This window comes from Phyllopteryx taeniolatus, chromosome 1 (genome assembly GCF_024500385.1).
Source record: "Phyllopteryx taeniolatus isolate TA_2022b chromosome 1, UOR_Ptae_1.2, whole genome shotgun sequence".
In the NCBI taxonomy this organism is placed as follows: domain Eukaryota; kingdom Metazoa; phylum Chordata; class Actinopteri; order Syngnathiformes; family Syngnathidae; genus Phyllopteryx; species Phyllopteryx taeniolatus.
In genome coordinates this window covers 46,942,640-46,968,790 of record NC_084502.1, presented here as the reverse complement: position 1 = coordinate 46,968,790, position 26,151 = coordinate 46,942,640, and the positions used below count along the sequence as shown (strand labels likewise).

The window sequence follows — 26,151 nt, the reverse complement described above, 5'->3', positions numbered from 1 at the left end:
ACAGGTGACGAGCTGGCCATTTTTGTCACTTCCTGTCACACAGCCCTGTGAGCACACTTCCTGTAATTGACATGCAGCAGCAACAGCAGGAAGTGGTGCAGTACATTTGACCATGCATGTGGGACAAGGAGAAGCGGTGACGTCAGCCCTCTGCGGTCTGCCTCCATCTGTCCTTCTTGCGGTTGGCCCCACCCCTACCAACAGTGATGCAGTTTCTATAGCAATGCCGAATAAACAATTATTTCTGGATACTGCTAAGGAACACTCACAATTTAAAGAAACTTTTCAGACCCCCTTAAATATTTCACTCTTTGTTATATTGCAGCCATTTGTTAAAATCATTTAAGTTCATTTTTTTCCTCATTAACGTACACACAGCACCCCATATTAAAACTGAAATATCACACAGCCATAAGTATTCAGACCCTTTCCTCAGTATTTAGTAGAAGCACCCTTTTGAGCTAATACAGCCACGAGTCTTTTGGAAATGATGCAACAAGTTTTTCACACCTGGATATGGGGATCCTCTGCCATTCCTCCTTGCAGATCCTGTCCAGTTATGTCAGGTTGGATGGTGAACGTTGGAGGGCACCCATTTTCAGGTCTCTCCAGAGATGATCTAATGGGTTTAAGTCAGGGCTCTGGCTGGGCCATTCAAGAACAGTGACGGAGTTGTTCTGAAGCCACTCCTTCGTTATTTTAGCTGTGTGCTTAGGGTCATTGTCTTGTTGGAAGGTAAACCTTCGGCCCAGTCTGAGGTCCTGAGCACTCTGGAGAAGGTTTTCGTCCAGGATATCCCTGAACTTGGCCGCATTCATCTTTCCTTCGATTGCAACCAGTCGTCCTGTCCCTGCAGCTGAAAAACACCCCCACAGCATGATGCTGCCACCACCATGCTTCACTGTTGGAACAGTATTGGACAGGTGATGAGCAGTGCCTGGTTTTCTCCACACATGCCACTTAGAATTAAGGCCAACAATTTCTATCTTGGTCTCCTCAGACCAGAGAATCTTACTTCTCACCATCTTGGAGTCCTTCAGGTGTTTTTTTAGCAAACTCCATGCAGGCTTTCATGTGTCTTGCACTGAGGAGAGGCTTCCGTTGGGCTACTATGCCATAAAGCTCCGACTGGTGGAGGGCTGCGGTGATGGTTGACTTACTAAAACTTTCTCTCATCTCCCGACTGCATCTCTGGAGCTCAGCCACAGTGATCTTTGGGTTCTTCTTTACCTCTCTCTCCAAGGCTCTTCTCCCCCAATTGCTCAGTTTGGCCGGACCGGCAGCTCTAGGAAGTTGTTCTGATCGAGAGGTGAGGTGTTCCGGGCATGTCCCACCGGGACAAGACCCCGGGGACGACCCAGGACACGCTGGAGAGACTACATCCTTCGGCTGGCCTGGGAACGCCTCGGGATCCCCCCGGAAGAGCTGAATGAAGTGGCTGGGGAGAGCGAAGTCTGGGCGTCCCTGCTAAAGCTACTCCCCCGCGACCCGACCTCGGATAAGCGGTAGAAAATGGATGGCTGGATGGACCTTAGCCAGATCTGTGCCTTGCCACAATTCTGTCTCTGAGCTCTTCAGGCAGTTCCTTTGACTTCATGATTCTCATTTGCTCTGACATGCACTATGAGCTGTAAAGTCTTATATAGACAGGTGTATGGCTTTCCTAATCAAGTCCAATCAGTATAATCAAACACAGCTGGACTCCAATGAAGGTGTAGAACCATCTCAAGGATGATCAGAAGAAATGGACAGCACCCGAGTTAAATATGAGTGTCACAGGAAAGGGTTTGAATCCTTATGGCTGTGTGATATTTCAGTTTTTCTTTTTTAATAAATCAGCAAAAATTTCAACAATTACGTTTTTTTCTGTCAATATGGGGTGCTGTGTGTACATTAATGAGGAAAAAATGAACTTAAATGATTTTAACATGGCTGCAATTTAACAAAGAGTGAAAGATTTAAGGGGGTCCGAAAACTTCTCGTAGCCCCTATATATATCCAATCATCTTTCCATCCATGTTTTACTGCTTGTCATGTTCAGGTTCACAAGGAAGCTGCAGACTAACTAACTGACTAACCTAACCTGACTTAGGGTGAGCGGTGGGGTACCCCCTAAACTGATCACCAGTCAATCACAGTTTTGACACATAAAAGATAGACAACAATTAACAGTCCTGTGCAAACCTCCATGCATGCATGTTTTTGGACTGTCACAGGAAGCCAAAAAAGCCATACAACCTGAAAGAATGATTAACTTAAAACAAAAAGCGCTGAACCGAGATTGGAATACAAACGATGCTAATCAGTGCGCGACTGTGATGGCCCATATCAGACTGTGTAACTTTACTAGCACTCGTAAGGTTAAAAATTAAGTTACAACGCCCCCATCTGTCATTCTCAACAAAAGCTCCCTTTTGGCTAGCTTTACGTCAGGGCAGCGTAAAGGTAATTCAGAAATCGAGGGCAATTTAGGCATCAACAGTTTTGAAAGATGGACCATTATTTTATAATTTTTTTAAATGTTTTCAAGAAAAACAGGTAATAAACCATATCATTTGATTTGTCCACCTCAACCATGAACAGTACACTTTTTTACTACTTATTTTTCATGTACAGTATTTCAAAAATATTGCTGTTACGTTTTATTTGAATAACATTTTAATTTTAGTTTTGACTCTAAATACAGTAACAGGATTGCAAGTAAAAGGGTTGCAAATCAATGCTAATGTTCGCGTTTTCTCGGGGGTGCTCAAGACCTATTTGGTGTTTCAAATAGTATTGAGGAATCACTTTTAGTACAGCTACATTTTCTCCCAGGACAACTATAATTTACACATGTTTCTGTATTTTGTGCATGGATTATTTGAAATTTCATACAGGGGACAGCCCTCCAATTCTGGAATGACCGCTAAATGGAAAAATAAAAAAACTTGGAATCGAATCAGGCCTCTTAAAAATTGATAAAATCGTATACTTATCAGATATGTGCCAGTGCAGTGTAAACACAGAGACCGGATGAAACTCGTCAATTCCAGCTTGACGTCATAGTCGAAATGCACAGAGCGGTGATGTACTTTATACACAGCCACGTCATATAACACTATAAAAAAATTTGAAAAAACACCCGCTGTAAATTAAAACTACAATGAAAGCATCGACAATTAAACATGGTTTAAGTATGCCACATTAAAGGTTATACTCCATTAAATAAGCATAATAAGTGCAATAATGGAGTAATGTGCACGTTACGGCAAAGAATCAGCCCAGGCCAAGTAAACACTATGTAACCTTCAATATCTGTGTCATGTATTATTGTTTCTTTCAGGGCAGCCCAGCGAGCAAGTGGTTAGCACAGCCAAGTCACAGTTTTGAGGTTAGAAGTTCGAATCTGGGTTTCAGCCATCCTGTGTGGATTTTGCATATTCTCCTCGTGCTTGCATGGGTTTTCCAAAAACATGCTTCTGCGGTTAATTGAAGACTCAAACTTGCCCATTGGTGGAAATGTGAGTTTGAATGGGTGTTGGTATGTGCCCCGCAATTGGCTGGCAACCAGTCCAGGTTGTGCCCCGCCTCTTGCCTCCGTGATAGGCTCCAGCTCACCCGTGACCCTTGTGAAGATAAGCACTATAGAAAATTAATGTACGTTTATTTTATGAGCAGTTTGGGTGTCAGTGTATGTGGATTGTTTCATGTCTTCCGTGAATGTTAACACAGCCATATGGGATATGCATCACATGAAATGTACATAGAAACAGACAGTCAATTGAGCATTTGGACCTGCAGAGTAAATTCAGCCATAGTATGAGCTACTGTACTAAGGTTATAAACCCACTGATTACAGCTTGGGACTAACCAGGAAGCGCACCTTTTTCATACAACATACACTCGACACTTGTTGTGACCTTGTCAAGTTCACTGGCTGGCTTTTGTTGATCAATAAGCAGCTACTCCACCTCTGGAGAACACTTTTAATCTAGATTTTCTTCTCACGGATTCATCCTTTTAAAGAAAAGCACCATGAGTGATTCAATGTGGGTCCAAGGCCACATAGGCAGAAAAACAAATATGGATCAGTGATGATCTTGGGAAAAAATGCACTTTTGTGCTGGGTAGAGTAGCTCTTTAAATGTTCTTCCCTGTCTTTGTGTGTCTCCCCTGCAGATCATCCTGAAGTAAGAGCCACAAAAGGACCAGCGCATGAAGGAGCTGCACTAGGAAACCCAAAACTGCCCGTGTGTAAATACTATCTTACCTCTCCCTTAGAGGTCCAGCAACCTGCATGCTAAGAGTGTAACACTTAACTGCACTTACTGCAGTGTCAGCTTAACACACACGCACTATATAGAGTGTATGTATTTTTAGAAAAAGCGACTAGAAGAGTCAAAGATATTGGTAATTTATTGTCGTACACAGAATCGAAACACCACAGTGGTAATTTAAACCCTTTTTAATTTTTACACAATTTCTGTCCTTGGTTAGTAAATAAAAACAATATACTTGATTTGCACTATGATATATGGTGCGCTCTATTGTAGTGAAAGACAGGAAGTCCCAGAAAACCTGTGAGTAACCACACTGACACACTTTGATGGCCTCAAGTGTTTTTGTCCAGTGGAATTAGTGTCGCTCTCCTCAGCAGTAAATGTGGCAGCTCATAGGGGTCCCCGCCCATACTGTATTTGCCCCAGATGCCGTATTCAAGAATGACCTGCATCGTATAAACCCTTGAAGCATTTTGCCAAAGTCCAACCTGGAGAAGATGTTTTTCTTCCATTTCCCAAAGCTGCTTGGAACACCACCAACAACACAGCGTTGACTTATGGAGGTGCTGCCTTCTTCAACTGCATTTGGCTGGGGGTGGGGTGAAGGGGGGGGGGGATAGAGGGGACAGACGTCGATCAGCCCGGGGGTTGATGGGGTTTAGTTCCAGACATACAGTACCAAGCCATGTGTGTGCATGAGAACAGATAGTCTGCCGGCAGACATGGGAGCTTAGTGGAGTTAATGACAGTGACTGCAACACCGTCACGTGTCTTGGTGGGCTTTTTAAGTGCTAAACCAAACGGTGCATTTGGCAGTGCTGGAGACTTGAACTCAGAGGGCGACCGGCATCTGACTCCACCGTTGCCTGCAATTCGGTTTCATCTTAAAAAAAACTGTAGAAGTGCCTAAACATGCTCACCTACCACATCCCCAGTGAATCACGGCCAGTCGCAGAAAAGCTGGCGTCACCTTTGGCGGGGAAAAAAAACTTTTTCTTTTCTACCAACTGTCCATTGACATCACAAGTGTCTTTCTGGAACTCCAACTAGCTTTCACGACGTACCATCGGTTTACAAGAGGATAATGAGTGAGGATGAAAAAAACTTGTTTGTCATGTATATATGTAGTTTATATTCTGATTAAGGAATTGTGTTTAAAGTTTGTGCTATGTGTGCTAGTATGTTTGGACCCCAAGTCCACCTGCACTTCAAGTAAGTCAAAATCATGAAATGTTCTTGTTGGTTTTTTTAAACCAATTGGCATATTTCATCTTTTTTTTTTTTTAATTAAAACATAATTTCATTTGTATTTGTTTTAGCCTAAAACAAATGTAATCTCACGGTGCTTGATTACCATTGACAATCCACAAACCTTGGGTTTCATTCTCCTTGATTTGTCTTCATGCATTTTGTTGTGTGCGTGTGCATTTTTAATTTGTTACAGGGGGTGTAAAAGTTTCTATTTTGTTGTAATTTATGTTCTTGTTAATTGCTATGTTGTAGACACATTTGAAATGAATGTAACTTATTGAGCTGTGCCACGCAGTGCATAGTCGGTGATGTGGAGGTGGAAGCTTCCAAGTCCATTCATAGACTGCTGGAAGCTACTGGACCTTTATGGCCTTCTTGCTGGAAAGAGGAAAAAAAGAACAGTGTTGCAGAAGTGAGAGTAGTAATAGAGTTGCTTGTGTTGGAGAAAAAACATGTGTAATGTATAGATGACATTTTACCAAAAAAGAAAAAAAAAAGAGAAAAAATTAAAGATGTGCTAGGATTTCATAACAATATTAAGTTGTTGCTGTGGCAACCAAATGTTGCAGTTACTAAAGTTTGGTATTTTTGTAAAAGACATTGTTTAGTTGACCTTTTTTTCCTGGAACACTGTACACAAAGTAGATTGTAAAGATTAACATTTCTTATTCTTCACTGAGATTGTAACAGTGAACTAATATATACACTAGAAAACAACAGCCACTGTAGAGCTGTGACACTCACTAAGACTGAATCAGCATATGAATATATAAATATGTACACACAATGTCTAAATAATCTATAAATGAAATCTTCATGATTTAGCCTGAAAAGGACCTTCAGGCTCCACACTGAGCTGTTTAATTCAGTGTAACACAAGAGTTGAGGATTGCACTTTTCACACTGTTTAAATGTTATTTCCTGTCAACTCGACAAGAGAGATTTAATTGCAACAGTCATGTTGCATGGGGGATGATGTATTTTCAACTGAATGTAGTTTGGGGGCGGGGGGGCATTGTTGCACATGAGACATCCTTGTTTTTACCCACAAAGTCCTTGACGTGTATTGTAAGCATAGACGGTGGATGGTAAAAGGAGGCTTACGCAAGAACTTTCTGAATTGTTGGTCCCCTGAGTAGACTCGGCGTATCCAAACTCATTGCCTTATCACTTGTCCACTATGTGTGCATCTTTTTTTTTCTTTGTAAAACAATTTGTAGAGACGTTCTCTTCTGAAGCCTCTTAGTACTTTCATTTCGAATAAAGGAATGATTACTGCTATCTGAAGCCATGTTTATTCAGTGGAGGCCAAAAGGCCTCGCGACAACGGAGGAAACTGTTATGGATGTGGAACTTGATGACCCCGGTGTGATAAAGGTGTAATTTGCAGCTTTGACCAACAGAAGGCGCCACACGGGAGACGAATAGTTACTCAGTCATCCTTGCTGCTGTGCGCCCAACAAAACAGGACAAACGGAATATACATCTAATAGTTTTGCTGTAATCTATTTTTTTTTTTTTTTTTTTGAGAAATGTATTCTTTGTATTACGTTCTAATAGTCAAATGTGCTTTGGTTCCAGCGAGGTAGTGTCAAATCTATTGAAAGAAATAAAGAAAATCTAATAAATCTTGTTGTCTTATCAGTTTCCCTCCATACATAAGTTAGCTACATGGATTTTCTCTTACTTAATTCTATTGCCCTTTGATTAGTGTCTATGCAACGTGGTGTAGTAAAACATATGGCAAACAATACATACAAATACTATTCACAAGCAGAACACCCAGAGAGGTAGCATTAATTGAACAATAGAGGGATCCTCGTCTTACGACGGAGTTCCGTTCCTACGGCGCCATAATAACCCGAATCTAACGAACGTCGGAACTGATCTACATAGAACAATGTACAACCAAATGAAAAAAACGTATGCGCGGCGGTAAGTGAACGTTCACGGTTATCGCGTAACGACGTATTCTTAACGCCGCGCAAAATGTCGTATGTCGGGACATCGCCGGGCCCTTGTACGAATCAGACTTGAGAGATGTTTCTCATGTTTTGACCCCAAATAAGAGAACCCTCATATTATAAACAGCACCCTCGTTATGTGATGTTCCACTGGTTAACAAATGACCTTTTAATACAATACTTCCCTGACAGTATCAATTGAAACCGAGTAGGTGTACCTAATGAAATGTCCGGTGAGAGTCACCTCCCTTGTTTTCTTTCATACGTGACATACCGGAAACGTCCACTAGATGCACTGAATTCAAAGGCGTGGATTCCTCGCACTTTTTTATTTATTTATTTATTTTGTCTTGTCAGGGACAAAAAAAAAAAACCTTCGCCTTCCCTTCCACTGATCTTCGCTGAGCAGAGAGGGAGGGGGAAAAAAATGTTTTAGCACGTTAGCAAGATGTACAGCCGGCTCACTTCTAATTATAGCCCGTCTTCTTTCTGCCTATTGCATTATGGATGCCCGTCCAGATAGCGTGGGAAGGTCTCCGTAGAGGCTGAATGCAACATCTCCTCCGCCTGCACCGCATTCGGCGCGTCGTGGCCGCACAACGCGGGGCGCGATGCGGGAGTACAAAGTGGTGGTGCTCGGCAGCGGCGGGGTGGGCAAGTCGGCCCTGACCGTGCAGTTCGTCACCGGAACCTTCATCGAGAAGTACGACCCGACCATTGAAGACTTTTACCGTAAGGAGATCGAGGTGGACTCTTCTCCGTCGGTGCTGGAGATCCTGGACACGGCCGGCACCGAGCAGTTCGCCTCCATGCGGGACCTTTACATCAGGAACGGCCAGGGCTTCATCCTGGTCTACAGTCTGGTCAACCAGCAGAGCTTTCAGGACATCAAGCCCATGAGGGACCAGATTATCAGGGTCAAGAGGTGAGATATTGCAAGGTGCCCAGTCAAATATGTGTGCTTTGAGATTAGATAGATAGATAGATATAGATATGGGAGTAATAGCAGCCATTCCAACTCAGTGCTGGTCCCAAACCCTGATAAAACAGGGTGAGTAAGAGTCAGGGAGGCCAAAATGGCAATCCCGAAGAGAGAAAAAGATGGGAAGACTAAGAAGATATAATAATATAATCATGATTGTACAGTATTTTGCATTGGTTAGTGCTGCGGTGAAATTTTGTGTTAAAATAGCAGCTTCTGCACCCCTGCAGCTATACACTCACACACATACATATGACGAACTCGGGCCGGGCCCCTGATCACTGAGTTCAGTCCACATCCCACAGCATAGTTGGGGCCCTTAGCTATGAATGCTTTCATAAGATGACAAGGCTGTAAAAAGTCCCTTTGTGACATAATGGGACTGTAGCGGCCTTGGAAATGCTCAACTCTCGCTGTGATCCATATAGTGTTGGATTCACTTCATGTTTGGGGGTGGTGGGGTTGTACCAAAATGTTTGTGCAATAACAGCAGGAAAAATGTGGGTGTTGAACCCGTTCCCTGGGAAAAGTGCGGGTGTTGAAACACCCACATCCCCCACATGTGCAAAGCCCCTTGAGTGTTAAGGTCATTTCAAATTGATGGCCAACACCAGGTGCTTATGTTTTCATGAGTGATAGGAAACACAGTTATGCTCTTTGTGTCTGATGAGAAGATTCAGGAATATTCAAATTCTTGTCTGGGTACTTTTGGTGTGAATGTGCATCTTAATGTTTGTTTGTCTCTATGTGCCCTGAGATAGACTGGCAACCAGTCCAGGATGTGCCTCGCATCTCACCCACAGTCAGATAGGATAGGCTCCAGTTCACCTGTGAGCCCTGGCTCAAGCAAGCGTATGCACACACATCCCAATAATAAGGCCCAATTTCTTCCAATCAAAGTCATCAAAGATTATCGGCTGTCTATGATATTATCCTGTGATTTGAGGTGTGTTGAGTGAATTATTTAATTTTTTTTCCCCCTCCCTAATCTGCTCGGAAAGCAGTTGGGAAGACAATTGTAAATGTTAACCCTGTTCAATATTTACTATACCAAATCCTTATTTGTGTGGTCAATACCGAGTTCGGCATTGTTTTAAGATGAGTGTATTTTACAAAATTAGCACACCTGCAACCCTACTAAGGATAAGCAATGCAGAGAATGGAGAAAGGAATACAAAGCACTTCATCCACCCAAGTTGTGATGTGTTGCTCTTTTTGTACTAAAGATATTTTCTCAGCACAACTAATCCTGCCAAAAATCAAAACACCAAGGAACTGGAAATCCATTTTTCTGTCTGAGTGGAATGTATCAGTATATGATCATCTAGTATGCATAGTTGCTAAATATTTTTCAAGATGCACTGGGAGATACATTGAGGGCACTGTATAGGGGGTAACTTATGCTCAATAAACATTCGAACAGCGCAAAAAAAAAAACAAAAAAAGAGCAAATTCACTATATAGTGTACCACAGTGGATAGTGAGTGATTTCGAACACAGCCATGGTTATGTGTGTGGTGTGCTGTATTGTCATCTTGAGTACACCATACACTATGTCATGTGTGGGTGGGTCTCTCACATTAAACATTGGTTAAGATGTTAGAAATCATTCTGTGTACCACACTTAATCAACAACAAATTGAAATAAGACTCATCACATAAAAAGTAACTTGTTTTTAGACAATTTTCACTGGTTTTCAAGTAGGGCTGCACGATATGGTCCAAAACCATTATCTCAATATTTTTAGGCTATATCGCGATACACGATATTCATTCATTCATTCATTCATCTTCCGTTCCGCTTATCCTCACTAGGGTCGCGGGCCGATACACGATATATATCTCGATATTCTGATTTGCTCCGTAAATCACTTTATAAATGTTAAAATCAACCCTTTGATTCAGAGATGCCAACCACTATCATCACCTTACAGGAAGATTCTGGTTTGTCAAGAACATTTTGATTTTGTCAGGAACATTTGCGTCTCAGCCAAAACTACACGCCAATCGGCCACCAGAAAAACTCTGAACAATGCTAACAATGCTTTGATTCACTTTGATTGGCAAAATATTGACAGCAAACTTTTTGTTTGTACTCATTTTAAGTTCAGATTTGATTTATTCAATACTATGTCTTGGCACTGAATTGCTAAACATACTATAATGTAGTGACAGTTTTATTTACAAAATGACACATTACAAGAAATATCAGGTTGTATGGTCCGTTAAACTACGGTAAGTAAAATAAGATATAATGTAATTTTGAGAACATTTATTGTGCAGATCTTAAAAGTCAAAATCAAAACTCAGCAGTCTCGCAACGCATAGGCTATACAATATGTATTCATGTACATGGTGGTTGTGATTATTTGGGTTTAAGGTGTGTGTTTATATGTGTGGCATGTACTGTATATATGTTTAAATACATATGTACATGTTTACAAATGTAAGTGATCACATATGTGCTCAATAAGGTGAGTACATGTGTGTCTAGTGACGTAAATGTGTACTATGTATGTATTGATTTCTCTTGGAACGTGTAAGAAAATGCACTCCAGTTGTACAAATACTACGGAAAAAAAACATCTGACAAAACTCTACAATGAGAAAACTCGGTTCTCTATTGTGCAAACAAACATAAAATTGCTGATATAAAATATTTAATGTAGTATATGGCCCTTCCTCTTCGCTAATGGGTGTTATAAAAAAAGAGTATCATCAACAAACGTTATAGCGATTGGTTGGTAGATTCCAAATCTTATGACAGCCAATCACTTTCTGCGGTACTTAAACGGCAAGCTCATGATAGCCACTCGCTCGCTTGCTCTAATTTACACGACGGCATGCCGTCTCGTCCTCTCCGGTTTTGTGTTTTGTGGACTATTTTCGACTTCGTCATAGCCGCAAAACACAAGGCAACTGGCCGGGACAAAATACGGCCAAATCGTAGCAGTTGGCATCTCTGAGACACAAATATAATGAATCAAGCAAACACCACAGTTGGATTTTGCTTACTGTGAGAGACGCACAAGTAGAGAGTGAAAGCAGAAATCACTACGTGAGGATTTGTCCACGATATTCATTTTATGCATATAACGTGCAACAACACGCAATATATCGAGTATATTCGATATATAACCCACCCCTGGTTTCAAGCTCATTTTTACTTGAAATAAGCTGAAAAAAAATTGCCAGTGGAGTAAGAAAAATAACTTACTCCACTGGCAATTATTTTCTACTTGTTTAAAAATTAGCTTGAAACAAGTGAAAACTGTTTAAAAACAATATATTTTTAACATGATGTGTCTTATTTTAATCAGATTAGTTTTGACTCAAACTAAGACAAATATTCTTGGTAATATTTTTTTGAGTTTTTGCAGTGTGGCTGTAGTTTGCGCTCAACTAACCGAATGTCGTCCAAGTTTAAGTTGAACCACCCTTCCTTCATTATAACGGCCTCACAGCAGCAGGCCTTCAGACGTCACCATCCTCACGTCTGCGTCACAGCCGATGCGTCTGACGAGGTACTCCGCTTCATATGAATAATATCAAAGACGGCGGGAGACTCCACCGCTTGCTGTGTGCCCAAGTGTACGTGTGGCCCATAAATACTTTATGCTTTTATTTCAAACAGCTCTGCTTCTCGAGTGGGTTTTTTTCCACTGTTTGAGATGCACCCTTATATAATCATAACATCTGTCTGATTGGTCTATGCTTACTGTTGTTTTTCTCTCCAAAATGCACCGCACGCTCCAGAAGTCTATTTCGAATCAAAAGAATGGAGGATTCAACAAAACAAGGCAAAAGAAGCTCACCGGTCACAATATTAGGTACACCCACCCACTCGACTGAGATTCAATACAAGCGCTGTGTCAAATCTGATATTACAGTAATGTTGTTTTGATATGTGGTATTTATTTAACAATGCCATGGAAAGTCAATTAAAAAAGTCCATTTATAGGGTTAAAGTGCATCCAAACAGAACAAAAAAATATCTTGCAAATTTGACAAATGACATAAAAGAGTCTTCTTATTAACAAGCCGGACAATGAATGAATGGAATACAAAATCTCGACGTATGTGAAATCAGGCTTCAAAATGGTCAAAAATTGCAACATTCATTCAGCTTCCAGACGCTGTGGGCGTGCCGCTAAATGCTCTCAAAATCCCACCTTCCCGTTGTTGTGTTGTGTTCCCTTGCAGGACTGACAACGCTGCTATACTCTTAACATATGGCTTAGTTTAAAGTCTCTTGCCTTAAATCAAAACAGTTCCAAAAAACGGATGTCGATCGGCGGCACAGTGGACGACTGGTAAGCACATCTGCCTCACAGTTCTGAGGACTGGGGTTCAAATCTGGCCTCGCCTGTGTGGAGTTTTCTCCGGGCACTCCGGTTTCCTCCCACATTCCAAAAACACGCGTGGTAGGATAATTAAAGACTCTAAATTGCCTGTAGGTGTGAATGTGAGTGTGAATGGATGTTTGTTTATATGTGACCTGCGATTGGCTGACGACCAGTTCAGGGTGTACCTCTCGCCCAAAGATAGCTGGGAAAGGCGCCAGCACGGCAGCGACCCTTGTGAGGATAATCTGTTCGGAAAATGGATGGGTGTGTGTGTTTATATATATATATATATATATATATATATAAAATATTAGACTTTACACCGATTTTATCGGGCTGATCGGGATAGGCTCCAGCATGCCCGCGACCCTAGTGAGGAGAAGCGGCTCAGGTAATGGATGGATGGATGGAAGTATATACAGTAAATGAACAGGTCATTTGAATAGACACATTCCTCCATCTTGTGATCGGATCGGTTATCGTTTTTTTAAACTTGGTGATCGGCCCCAAAAATCCTGATCGTGTAAAGCCTAATAGAGAGAAAGAGAGAGAGCGTGAGAGAGAGAGAGAGAGACTCACAATTGTCAATGGAGATATGTGGTGTGCTGTTGGTCACCTCGATTACGTCACACATTCTAAGACGAGTAAGAACAACAGCCGATTTTTTCCTTGTCATGTGTTTGGACCCACAAGGTCCCATGATAATGATTATAATGAGTGGCTGGTGGAGTAGCCGGAGTCTGCGTTTGTTGCTGAATAACAATGCTGTTCTGCTGGCGAAGACGTTCCGACGCGCACCAGATGAATTTTACAGCTGACGAATGCCTCAAATGGCAAGTTGCAGACAGTTAACAAGGCGCCCCATGCATGTTGCGTTCACAGGGCGTCAACATTAAGTTATGGAGCCTTTAGGGTATCATCCCGCCTGCTGAAACAAATTTGTGCTGAGCTAGCCAACAACATGCGGTGAAGTTGCATGAACCCACTCACCAGAACCTAATGGAATTGAGTTGGGTTTGAAGCCAACAAGACATCAGGCGTCCATTAGGGAGTCGTGTAAGCTGCAATGTGGGGCTCTTATGTGGGAAAGAATGTGTGCTGCAAACCTTCCTCTCACATGAGGCTCTATGCTGTTCCATGCCTCAAAGTGTGAGCTTGCATGCACAACCTGGTCAAGTCCAGCTCCATACTCTATCACACAATCTGATCATCTTGCTTGTTGCGTGCATACTGAGGCGGCTGCTTCAAAGCTGCTTTTTCACGCTGCGCTGATGCTGTGTCTAATAGCAGGAGGTGAGTGGGAACAGGGTGGAGACCAAAACGACGCATCTCTGGGGGCCCTCTGGTGCGGCCTCAAAGCAGCGTCTGGACCTTGGGCTTTTAGCGTTGGCCGTCAGCAAAGACCAAGTCATTATAGTGGCCAGCTTGTTGGAGAGCAAGTAATGGAGGGTCACCAGTTAAGTGCTTGTGTTGAGTGGGTTTCCAATACACCAAACATGTTTTTCGTATTGTCTGTTGATCTCCCACCAAAAAAAAAACAGCAGCTTTTGAAAACGACAACAGAAATCTGGTTGCAATTTGGTGGAACATCTGCTGCACAGGCCCAATCTCACTCTCTTTATCGCATGAATGCTACGCAGCACAGAAAGCTAGATTTGTTGAGCACCCTTTCAAGACCCGCACACTACTCTAGAAGTTGCGTGATTTGTTTGTGCATTTTATATGTGATTCACACACGCTGGCTGCAGCTGCTAATTAGCAGCAGATGCAGACTGCGGCCTTGTAGGCCTTCATGGTGTCTTGCTTGCCACTGCTGTGGGGCTTGTGAAAATGCTCGCTAGCACAGCAGGTAGCTTTAAAAGGCTACGTGAGCCCTGAGGATACAAGGGAAACGTCCCAAAATGTTTTGCGGCTTAAAAACACTGCTTCTCTTTGTGTGTATTCCCGGTACAGCAACCCTCAGCGGTAATTAGCGGCAACTAAAGTTTAACTCTGCGTCTGTTAATGACAATGCAGCATCTTTGCAGGTTTATAGCCCCATTAACAACAAACATGAACACTGGTATGCACTCCCTCAAAAGTGAGACGCAGAAAAAGCTGCATCTTAAAAGGAAAGTTGAACGCACATATTGAACACACTTGACAGTGAATTGTTTGTCAGCAACTCTGAAAATACACCTTTAACATACACGATATGGCCAAAAGTATTCGCTCACCTGCCTTGACTCAGATATGAATTTAAGTGACATCCCAGTCTTAATCCATAGGGATTAATATGACATCGGTCCACCATCTGCAGTTATCTTCAACTCTTCTGGGAAGCTTTTCCACAAGGTTTAGGAGTTTGTTTGTGGGAATTTATGACCATTTTTTCCAAAAGCGCATTTGTGAGGTTATGTTGGATGAGAAGGCCTGGCTCGCAGTCTCCGCTCTAATTCATCCAAAAGTGTTCTATAGGGTTGCGGTCAGGATTGTGCAGGCAAGTCAAGTTCATCCACATCAAACACTCTCACCCATGTCTTTATGAACCTGAATTTTTGCACTGATGCACAGTCATGTTGGAACAGGAAGGGGGCATCTCAAAACTGTTCCCACAAAGTTGGAAATGTTCAAAATATTATAGCCCCTGAGCTCCAGTGAAAGGAACTATTTTGGACAGTCAAAGAGTTTAGGGATTACGCCTTCCTGTTCCTTCCAACACTTTCAGGTTGATTTAAGTGGATAGTGAGCCAGGGCTTCTTGTCCAACATCAGTGTGTGGCTTCACAAATATGCTCCTGGAAGAAGCGGCAAAAATTCCCATAAACTCACTCCTAAACCTTATAGGGTTTATGACACGGACTTTTGGCAAAATTTTTCTGCCATCGCAAGTACTTCCAGGGCCCACAGTCGCCATGGTGTCAGGGTTAAATTTTTGTAAACACTATATGCCATTCAATGCTACAGGATGCTCTTGAAGTAAAATGAGACTGTTCAGGTTTAAAGGTGCACGAATAAAGTATAATTGGCCCAACAGAGATGTGGCAACAATATCAAGACAAAATTGGCTGCATGTTACAATGGATTGTAAGTTAACTGTTTAAGAAGTTAATGGCAAGAGGGGGTGGCATGGTGGACGACTGATTTGAGTGTCAGCCTCACAGTTCTGAGGACCTTGTTTCAATCCCCGGCCCTGCCTGTGTGGAGTTTGCATGTTCTCCCCGTGCCTGCGTGCGTTTTCTCCCAAAAACATGCATGAATTGGAGACTCTAAATTGCCCGTAGGTGTGAATGTGAGTGCGAATGGTTGTTTGTTTGTGTGTGCCCTGCGATTGGCTGGCAACCAGTCCAGGGTGTACCCCGCCTCCTGCCCGATGATAGCTGGGATAGGCTCCAGCATGCCCGCGACCCTAGTGAGGAGCAGCGGCTCAGAAAATGGATGGATGGTTGAATGGCAAGAGGGAAGAAGCTGTTGGAATGTCTGCTAGTTTTAGTATGCATTGTTCGATAGTGTCTACCTGAGGGAAGGAGCTGGAAGAGGTGGGGACCAGGATGTGGAGGGTTCAAGAGGATTTTGGATGCTCTTGTCTTAGTTCTGACAGTGTGCAAGTGTGGGTAGGGGGGTACCGACAATTTTTTCAGCAGTTTTGATTGTGCGTTGCATTCAGAGTTTGTCCTTTTTTTATGGAAGCACCAAACCAGACTGTGATAGATGAACACAGGAATGATTCGATGACTGCTGTGTAGAACTGCCTCAACAGCTCCTGTGGCAGGCCGTGTTTCCTCAGAAGCCGCAGGAAGTACATCCTCTGCTGGGCCTTTTTGCAGATGGAGATGATGTTGGCCTCCCACTTCAGGTCCTGAGAAACTGTAATTCCCAGGAACTTGAAGGTTTCAACGGTTGACACAGGGCAGTTAGACAGCGTGAGGGGCAGCTGTGGCGAAGAATGCCTCCTGAAGTTCACAATCATCTCTACAGGCTTGAGCGTGTTCAGCTGCAGGTTGTGTCGGCCGCACCACAGCTCCAGCCGCTCCACTTCCTGTCGATATGCAGACTCGTCACCGTCTTTAAAGAGGCCGATTATAGTGTACGTACTGTTCAAAGTTTTAAACACAATCTTACGCAGGATGGGCACATACGATTCTTACTCAAGATACATTAAAAGACGATTGTTAGCTCGAGTTACAAGCCAATTCCAATGAAGTTTGGCCGTTGTGTTAAACATAAATAAAAACAGAATACAATGATTTGCATGATGTTCAACCTATATTTAATTGAATACACTACAAAGACAAGATATTTCATGTTCAAACTGATAAACTTTATTGTTTTGAGCAAATAATCATTAACTTGGAATTTTATGGCTGCAACACGTTCCAAAAAAAAAGCTGGGACAGGGTCATGTTTACCACTGTGTTACATCACCTTTTCTTTTAACAACATTCAATAAACATTTGGGAACTGAGGACACTCATTGTTGAAGCGTTGTAGGTGGAATTCCTTCCCATTCTTCCCTGATGTACAGCTTTCGCTGTTAAACAGTCCGGGGTATCCGTTGTCATATTTTATGCTTCATAATGTGGCAGACATTTTCAACTGGACTGCAGGCAGGCCAGTCTAGTTCCTGCACTCTTTTACTACAAAGCGTGTTGTAACACGTGCAGAATGTGTTTTGGCATTGTCTTGCTGAAATAAGCAGGGGCGTCCATGAAAAAGACGTTGCTTGGATGGCAGCTTATGTTTTTCCAAAACCTGTATGTACCTTTCAGCATTAATGGTGCCTTCACAGATGTGTAAGTTACCCATGCCATTGGCACTAACACAGCCCCATACCATCACAGATGCTGGCTTTTGAACTTTACGTCCATAACAGTCCGGATGGTTCTTTTCCTCTTTGGCCCGGAGGACACGACGTCCACAATTTCCAAAAACAATTTGAAATGTGGACTTGTCGGACCACAGAACACTTTTCCACTTTGCATCAGTCCATCTTAGATGTGCTCGGGCCCAGAGAAGCCCGGGAGCGTTTCTGGGAGTTGTTGATAAATGGCTTTTGCTTTCCATAGTAGAGTTTAAAGTTGCACTTACAGATGTAGTGCCGAACTGTATTTACTGACATTGGTTTTCTGAAGTGTTCCTGTGCCCATGTGGTGATATCCTTTACACATTGATGTCGGTTTTTGATGATGGTTTTTGGCCTTGCCGCTTACATGCAGTGATTTCTCCAGATTCTCTGAACCTTTTGATGAAATCCATAAATTGTACATTGAGGAACATTGTCCTTAAACTGTTCAACTATTTGCTCATGCACTTGTTCACAAAGAGGTGAACCTCGCCCCATCTTTGCTTGTGAATGACTGAGCAATTCAGGGAAGCTCCTTTTATACCCAATCGTGGCACCCACCTGTTCCCAATTAGCCTGTTCACCTGTGGGATGTTCCAAAAAGATGTTTGATGAGCATTCCTCAACTTTCTCAGTCTCAGTCAGCGACGTAACATAGTGGTAAACATTATCCTGTCCCAGCTTTTTGGAACGTGTTGCAGCCATAAAATTCCAAGTTAATGATTATTTGCTAAAGACAATAAAGTTTATCAGTTTGAACATTAATTATCTTGTCTTTGTTATCTATTCAATTAAATAGAGGTTGAACATGATTTGCAAATCATTGTATTGTTTTTATTTGTTTAACACAACGTCCCAACTTCATTGGAATTGGGGTTGTAAATAAAACAATGACACTTGCGGTTGTTGGTTTTCTCCAAATGATCAGGTTTCTATTTATTTACGTTCTTCAGAATTACATTTCTTAACGTCCCACTGACAAAGCGCAAAACCATCTTTTAAATACGGGATACAAGTTCAGAATGTTAAGTGTGCAAAAGTACAGGGGCGACTTGCTCGCTGTCCCTAAACAAGTGGCCGGCCTCACAGATAAAAAAACGGCTTGTTACTTGAAATCACCATGAAAGGAGGAAAGACAAGACAATGCTCTGTTGATGTAGTTTGCTTTGCTAAAAGACATTAGTAAAATGTCAACGATTGTGTCATCTCTTGTAGTTGACCAAAGAATGAACAGCCTCTAGTGAGCTAACATATGATAGCTACGCATTAGATGATTGGTCTATATTGAACTCAAGTATTGACATGGATGAATTTGCTTTAATGACACGACTCAACTCATTCGGCGAAATTTTCGGTGTGCCTTGAGTGTATTGCAAATAATCCAGTCATTTTGCATACAGATAAACGGACCGGAAGAACCGGAGGTGCGTGGCAAAACCCCCATTGAAAGCCTTCCCACAAGAGTTGAAGCTGTTACAGCTGCAAAGGGTAGACCAACATCTTATTGAACCATCTGGATTTAGAATGGGATATCACTTAAAATCATATGTGATTCAAGGCAAGTGAGCGAATACTTTTGGCAATGTAGTGTAGATGCAAACATGTTAGCACAACTGAAATCGCACCTAATCAATTTTGTCATAGTTGGACCGTGACATGGAGTGAATAATGTCGTAAAAAATCAATAACTCTTCAGGTGTTTCATTTGGCTGCTTTTTCTGTGACACTTATTGCAAAAGAAATCTCAAGAAGAGGTGTGAGGGGACAAGATTGTTAGACGAAAAGAATAATATACACCAGAATTAAATAAAAGGGATTCACATTCAAAGCAGTAAAGCTTGGTACACTTATAATGATAATCAAGACGAATTTGAGCATCCCCCCAGTCCATTCCAAATTGGCAAAAGGCAGATTATCTGATGTGTGGGGTGTCTCTGTCACTTTTTACAAATCGGTTTGGATATTTAAATTCTGTGTACTGTACCTTAAAGTGCGGTACACACAACAAGCCCAATTGTTTGATGTCTATACTCTCTAATAGTTATCCCGACCGATTATCCTGTGGAGTAGGGTGCTTTATAAGTGATTTTTCCAGATGATGCACTCATGCTACCGTATGTTCTTAATAAGGCAGCAGGAGCAAAACTCAGTTCGGTTGTACTTTATTGACGTATTTAACAATGTACTCACGCTATTTTTTTTTATCAATCCTCATCCACAAATCCATCAAAGTCCTCATCTTTTGTATCCGAAATGACCAGCTGGGGAATTTCGCCATCAAACATGCCGGGTTCCCTCTCATCATTGTCGGACGGGGGCATGCCTTTAGCGTCCTCCTTCACGCGCACCCTTCCCCCTTTACATCCACATGCTGTCCTCAGTCATGTCCGCCTTCCTCTATATAAGCAGCGTGTCGGCAGGAAATGCTCCCAGTCAATCAAGCGGAGCGCTCATCAAAGTCACACAACAACATTTACAGATTTTGGAACTTGGTGGACACATAAGGCGCGCCGCATCATAAGGCGCCCCGTCCATTTTGGAGAAAATGTAAGACTTTTAAGTGTGCCTTATGGTCATGAAAATACGGTAACTACAATGACATTTTACATGTGCAAAACTAACTAAAACTAATAAATATTTATAGCGAAAATATCTTTTGTTTTCATCTTTGTCAATTTCATACATGAGCTTTCGACGTTGATTTTAAATAGATTTTTTTTGGGATAAATACAGAACGGATACGGAAGGAAGGTCAAAACGTCTTTTGGGAATTGTAGTTCACTTACTGTGTGTCGCCTTGAAGTGACATCCTTCGGGCAGCGCCGTCATATTGACGGCTCGCCAGACCAAGCACAAGTTTTGCCGCAAAGCTAATAACTTTTACATCCAACCTGTGTTTGTTGCTACGTGTTGTTAACTGAAACGGCTCAGATGGCCACCGACTAGCTAGTGCATTCATGGAACCTGCATGTCGTTTATTGGTCTTTTTGGGGAAACTTCAGAGAAACGGACAACTGCCTAGAGTCTCAAAATGCTGCTGTTTCCCACCATAAAAGGCAGATGTGAAAGCAGACAAGGAGTTTGTCTCGCTTACACAGCAGGTGATTGAACTACTGCCAACAACCCTTCAGCAACAGCAGGAAAACTTGAAAAGCTTTGTCACAATAATCATGGACTGAATAAAAAAAATCAGACTGGAGGCACTTTCACTGGAGATACAGCAAGTAAAAGCAAGCTTACGTTCTCTGTCTGTCTATCTAACAGTCCACTTGAGAAGTTTGCAATTTAGCAACAACGGAAGGAGAACATGAAAATAAGAACGAAAGATATTTTTTGTGTTAGTTAAACGTATAAACACATATTTATTAAAAGGCCATACTACAGCATGTGTCTCATGAATGGTTTTACTGTACGTTGTGATGCATCTAACCTTAGAAGCAGTATTATGCATTTCTGTGGACTGTTATACAGTAACTGGATTTGATTTGTGGATGGTTGTTCATCTGTTAGAAAGTAAATACCTTTTTTTATTGTAATATTGTTGAGTTTTGATTACACAATACTTAACTAATACTGAAACAAATAAGGCGGCACGGTGGCCGACTGGTTAGAGCGTCAGCCTCACAGTTCTGAGGACCCGGGTTCAATCCCCGGCCCCACCTGTGTGGAGTTTGCATGTTCTCCCCGTGCCTGCGTGGGTTTTCTCCGGGCACTCCGGTTTCCTCCATCCATCCATCCATTTTCTGAGCCGCTTCTCCTCACTAGGGTCGCGGGCGTGCTGGAGCCTATCCCAGCTGTCATCGGGCAGGAGGCGGGGTACACCCTGAACTGGTTGCCAGCCAATCGCAGGGCACATAGGAACAAACAACCATTCGCACTCACAGTCATGCCTACGGGCAATTTAGAGTCTCCAATTCATGCATGTTTTTGGGATGTGGGAGGAAACCGGAGTACCCGGAGAAAACCCACGCAGGCACGGGGAGAACATGCAAACTCCACACAGGCGGGGCCGGGGATTGAACACGGGTCCTCAGAACTGTGAGGCTGACGCTCTAACCAGTCGGCCACCGTGCCTCCGGTTTCCTCCCACATCCCAAAAACATGCATTAATTGGAGACTCTAAATTGCCCGTTGTCATGACTGTGAGTGCGAATGGTTGTTTGTTCCTATGTGCCCTGCAATTGGCTGGCAACCAGCTCAGGGTGTACCCCGCCTCCTGCCCGATGACAGCTGGGATAGGCTCCAGCACGCCCGCGACCCTATTGAGGAGAAGCGGCTCAGAAAATGGATGGATGGATGGATGAAACAAATAAAAACTAAACTAAAACAGAGCCTTCTTAAAAAAATAAAAACTAAGGGAAAATAACAAACCTGCTCTAAAAACTAATTAAAACTAACTGAATTTGGAAAAGAAAAGTCAAAAATGAAATAAAAACTAACTATAATGGAAAATCCAAAACTATTATAACCCTGCCAAACCAGTGTTATATTTTTCTACATTCGCTGCACTGTTGAGTGAAAAGGGTTCTTATATTTTTCTATATGTATTTTATTTGCTTGTTTTAATTATTGAATTTAAGGAGTGATGTTAACAAAAAACATTAAGAAAATGTTGAACTACTCTCAAGCTTCTTTAGTTTTCAGTATAGATGCTTTAAAACTGGCTATTTTAAAAAGTTGAAAAACAATATCAAATAATCTTGATAATAATCAATATCGCACGATATGAAAGACTTTTTTTTTTTTTTTGCCAAATCGCCCAGCCCTACAACAAACAAACAGGTTTGACAGTACAAGCTAAAAACATTCAGAAAATCTCATAATACAACAATCAACACTAGTTTTACTAAGCAAAATCCAAACTCTTTTTAAAACAACTTAAATGAAACATCGACAGCCAGACATTTCAACCTCCAAGTCCTTTAAAAGTGTTCAATGATGAAAAATTAAACAGAAGCACACGTGCCAGGGAGTATAATCCCACGGCGGCTGTAATGCTGTGTCACGAGGACTGTGTCAGGAAAAGGGAAGCCAGACTTAAACTGGTTAATATTGCATAAAAATAACAGATGAAGTGGGGACATACCAATAGTATTGATTTGTGAAGCAACCAAGAACACGTCCTAAAATAAGGTAATGTGCTTGTCTTCTGTCGCTGACATCAGCAGGCGCACGCAAGTTTCAACCTAAATGTGGCCGGGCAAAAATCCGTCAGAGCCTAAAATTACTACTGGATCTATTTTGGTGGGGGGTTTCTTCTACGAAATTTCTTTCAGTGCAGAACTATGGAATAAGTGGCAAGTGTTGACAGTATTAGTTAGATCAGAATCACAAGTGTCATACATAGACTTCCATACTGCAGTTAACTCAATTTTGCAATTAAATAATAAAAAATATACAAAAATTTGAATCCTGAGGTGCATGGCCTTCACATAATGTCTTTTAACCAGAAAACACCAGGAGGATGAAAGTGGCACCTACTGTATATTAATGGAAGCGGGGACATTTTGGCCAATTAATGGATGGCCCGCCAGTGCATTTATACTAAAACCACCACAAGCATTCCAGTTAAATGAAGTTTAGCTGTGACGAACTGTGCAAGCATGCAGCCCAACCTGGCAACAAACAAGCGCAGCAAGCTCTCAACCAAGGAGAGGCCGGCACTCCCTGTGTCTTTGTAGATATATATAGAGTTTCTCCTGCGAGACTGTCAGATTGCATTTGCCCACGTGGCGCTCTCCTTGTTCACACCCTCACTGCACACACAGGTCGGACGACAAGCTTGTCCATGCCACTTTTCCTTCCTTTCTTAAGGATGCGCCTTCCTTGGCATGTTTCCTGCACTCCTTCCCTCCAGCATCTCATGAAACCAGACGCAGGAGGACAAGACTATTGGCCGTAAGGGCTTCAAAATACGTCCCCAAGGTTCGGTGAACTTGGTAAAGGGGAACTAAACCCAAGATGTTGAAACTTTATGCTTATCTTCTTTATCAGCTGCTGTAAATAATATGATGAATATGATATATACATTCTATATAATCACTGCATGGCATGCCCTAGCGCTGCAGACAATCGTCATGGTAACAAAAGTGGTACCAGGCATTTCCATGCAACAGAACCTGCCCCAAAACTGAGTGATTGCTTTTCAAACAGACAAGTGGATGTCAAGTGTGTTGGAAATATTTATCTTTTGTGCATTTTGACAGTGTCAAAGACCTTTCATTAATAAACCTGACAACTGTTTTGAATTGTGTTAAAAAATGCCATAATATGTCTTCTTTAAGATGTATTCATATTGCTCTTGATACTTCTCTACCGCAGAAGCATTATTAAATTATTCAATAACCTGTAATCCATTAATCCCTCCAGCCTGGTCTCCTCATGTCGATGGCCCAGGGGGGGACATACCTCGCACGCTTAGAAAGGATTCATGCGTATTGCATGATCATTGTTAGATGCCGCTTGCATGCCAAGTAAAGGCAGTGTTACAAAGAGGTATTCTTTTGTCATGACGCCTCTCTGATGGGACCGCCTACAGATATTAGACACCCAGGGAGGGCTGGCAGTCTCGTGGGAAGCTTGAGGGGCTGCATTTGTCGCTCTCCTCTTGCCTCACTGTGCATCATTCTTGCGGTTTAGGCAACAGACAATATGTAGGCCGACACTCACTGCATCACTGAGTTTTTCTTGGAGGCGTCGGGAAGCTTCTTTAGTAGCTCGTCCAAAATAGAGGAGGATGCAGAATTACATATGGCTTCCTCTTTTCTTTCCAGGTACCAGCAGGTGCCGGTGGTGCTGGTGGGAAATAAGGTGGACCTGGAGGACGAGAGGGAGGTGTCCCCCAGTGAAGGCCAGACACTGGCAGAGGACTGGGGCTGTCCCTTCATGGAGACCTCTGCCAAGAGTAAGACAATGGTGGACGAGCTTTTCACTGAGATCGTGCGGCAGATGGATTTTTGCCCACTGCCGGACCGCCGAGAGGCTTGCTGCCCCGCCTGCAGCATACAGTAGCAGCCCATCGGTCTGCTGGAGGGGCGGAGGGCTGATGGATCCTAAGACAGAAGAAATGCTAATAAAATCATGTTAATAGAATGGCGCTAGAAAGGACTCAAGGAAAATTCTTGCTGTTACCATTTTTGTATTTCCTTGTGAGGCATGCGCTTTGGCTCAGAGGCATGCTGGGAAATGTAGGAAAGCATCCAGTGAAGCAGACAAATGAGATGAAAATCACAGGGTGGAGTTTCCTTTGAACTCCCACATCCATCAGCCCCTTCCTGGTAAACAGCCAATTTCAGGGGCTTTCCCAAAGGCGGCACAGTGCCAAAACCACCTTAAAAGCCATCAACCAAGAGGATTGGAGCCCTAAATCAATTTTGGAAGCCAAGAAAAGGATAATATATATCTGTCCTGTTTCCCTTTTGCACTCTTCTTGACAGTGCAAAGACCAAACAGCAGATTTCTACACAGATGTCAAGCAGCACCACTGTGAAGGTGTCACTCCAGAGGTCGGCCCAGCAGCCGGCCTGCCTAACTATGAATGAATGAATAGATGAATGAATGTCTAACAATAAAAAGATGCACCTTTGGTGGAGATTCTTTCAGAATATTCCCAAATGTTGCAAACGTGGATGATGTGTGCATGAAGTCGTACTCCCACGCTGACCTCGTCGACTACAATCTCACCCAAAGAGACAATGTCTAGCAATCATTGTTGAAATGTGCAGACACTTGACACCTTACAGACGATACAAATGCCTTGTATGCTGAACATGATAGTGACAGTGTATCTTAAATTGCATCAGTTAGTGGCTCTCATCAACACTTATTTTGGAAAAAAATAAAAAATCTTTATGCACCAATATTTCACACCGCTTTGTGTTCCTTTTCTGTGTGGACTTTGCATGTTCTTCCCACAGTACAAAACATGAATGTCAACCAGGTCACACACATACCGATAAACAGAATGAATTGAGAACCTGAGTAGCCCTATCCAATCCATGATCGCTCCTCCCACCAGAGATCCCATTGGGATGAGAAAAACAGGCGCAAGGAGGGACAAATGTTTGGAGAAATATAGCAATTGCTCCGAGATGATGTCATTTCGTGGAGACATCAATTAAAGATGAGATTGGGTCAATGATGTGGGTCACACCAATCGTGAGTGGCAATCGTGAGTGGGCTTTCGCACCAACTTTCACTTGCAGTGCATATGTAGTGACGTTTTCATATGTACAGTGGGTACGGAAAGTATTCAGATCCCTTTAAATTTTTCACTCTTTGTTATATTGCATCCATTTGCTGAAATCATTTGAAGTTCATTTCCCCGCTCATTAATGTACACTAATATTGACAGAAAAAAACTGAATTGTTGAATTTGTTACAGATTTATTGAAAAAGAAAACAGAAATATCACACAGCCATAAGTATTCAGACCCTTTGCTCAGTATTTAGTAGAAGCACCCTTTTGAGCTAATACAGCCATGAGTCTTTTTGGGAATGATGCAACAAGTTTTTCACACCTGGAT

General features: G+C 42.4%; 2 protein-coding genes and 1 long non-coding RNA gene across 15 annotated transcripts in view; all 3 read left to right on the top strand.

Moving 5' to 3' along the window:
• The window catches only part of mbnl2 (muscleblind-like splicing regulator 2), a 77,634-nt gene extending 70,493 nt beyond the window's left edge, over positions 1–7,141 (top strand). For all 12 annotated transcript variants that reach the window (XM_061798703.1, XM_061798780.1, XM_061798770.1 and 9 more), the window contains one exon: positions 4,162–7,141. In XM_061798703.1, the coding sequence (XP_061654687.1) occupies positions 4,162–4,286 (125 nt within the window). In that variant the 3' untranslated portion in view covers positions 4,287–7,141. The remainder of the gene's footprint in view (positions 1–4,161) is intronic.
• A 670-nt stretch (positions 7,142–7,811) lies between these two features.
• On the top strand, positions 7,812–25,487 carry LOC133489504 (ras-related protein Rap-2a-like). Of its 2 annotated transcripts, XM_061798660.1 has the most exons (3): positions 7,812–8,402; positions 12,216–12,289; positions 24,400–25,487. In XM_061798660.1, the coding sequence occupies exons 1-3, from the start codon at positions 8,089–8,091 to the stop codon at positions 24,711–24,713; spliced, it is 702 nt and encodes a 233-aa protein (XP_061654644.1). In that variant the 5' UTR covers positions 7,812–8,088; the 3' UTR covers positions 24,714–25,487. The 2 variants fall into 2 exon arrangements, with proteins under 2 accessions (XP_061654644.1, XP_061654649.1); XM_061798665.1 differs by lacking the exon at positions 12,216–12,289 and having other exon boundaries at positions 7,825–8,402.
• On the top strand, positions 12,300–21,185 carry LOC133489514 (uncharacterized). Its single transcript, XR_009791952.1, has 3 exons — positions 12,300–12,772; positions 16,530–16,870; positions 19,027–21,185. It is a non-coding gene; the product is annotated as an uncharacterized LOC133489514 (long non-coding RNA).
• Positions 25,488–26,151: the final 664 nt, after the last annotated feature.

Coding starts and splice junctions, on each gene's coding strand:
- LOC133489504 (XM_061798660.1), top strand. CDS start 8,089: ATGCGGGAGTACAAAGTGGTGGTGCTCGGCAGCGGCGGGGTGGGCAAG. Junction 8,403..12,215: donor CAGATTATCAGGGTCAAGAG/GTGAGATATTGC, acceptor CGCACGCTCCAG/AAGTCTATTTCGAATCAAAA. Junction 12,290..24,399: donor CTCACCGGTCACAATATTAG/GTACACCCACCC, acceptor TTTTCTTTCCAG/GTACCAGCAGGTGCCGGTGG.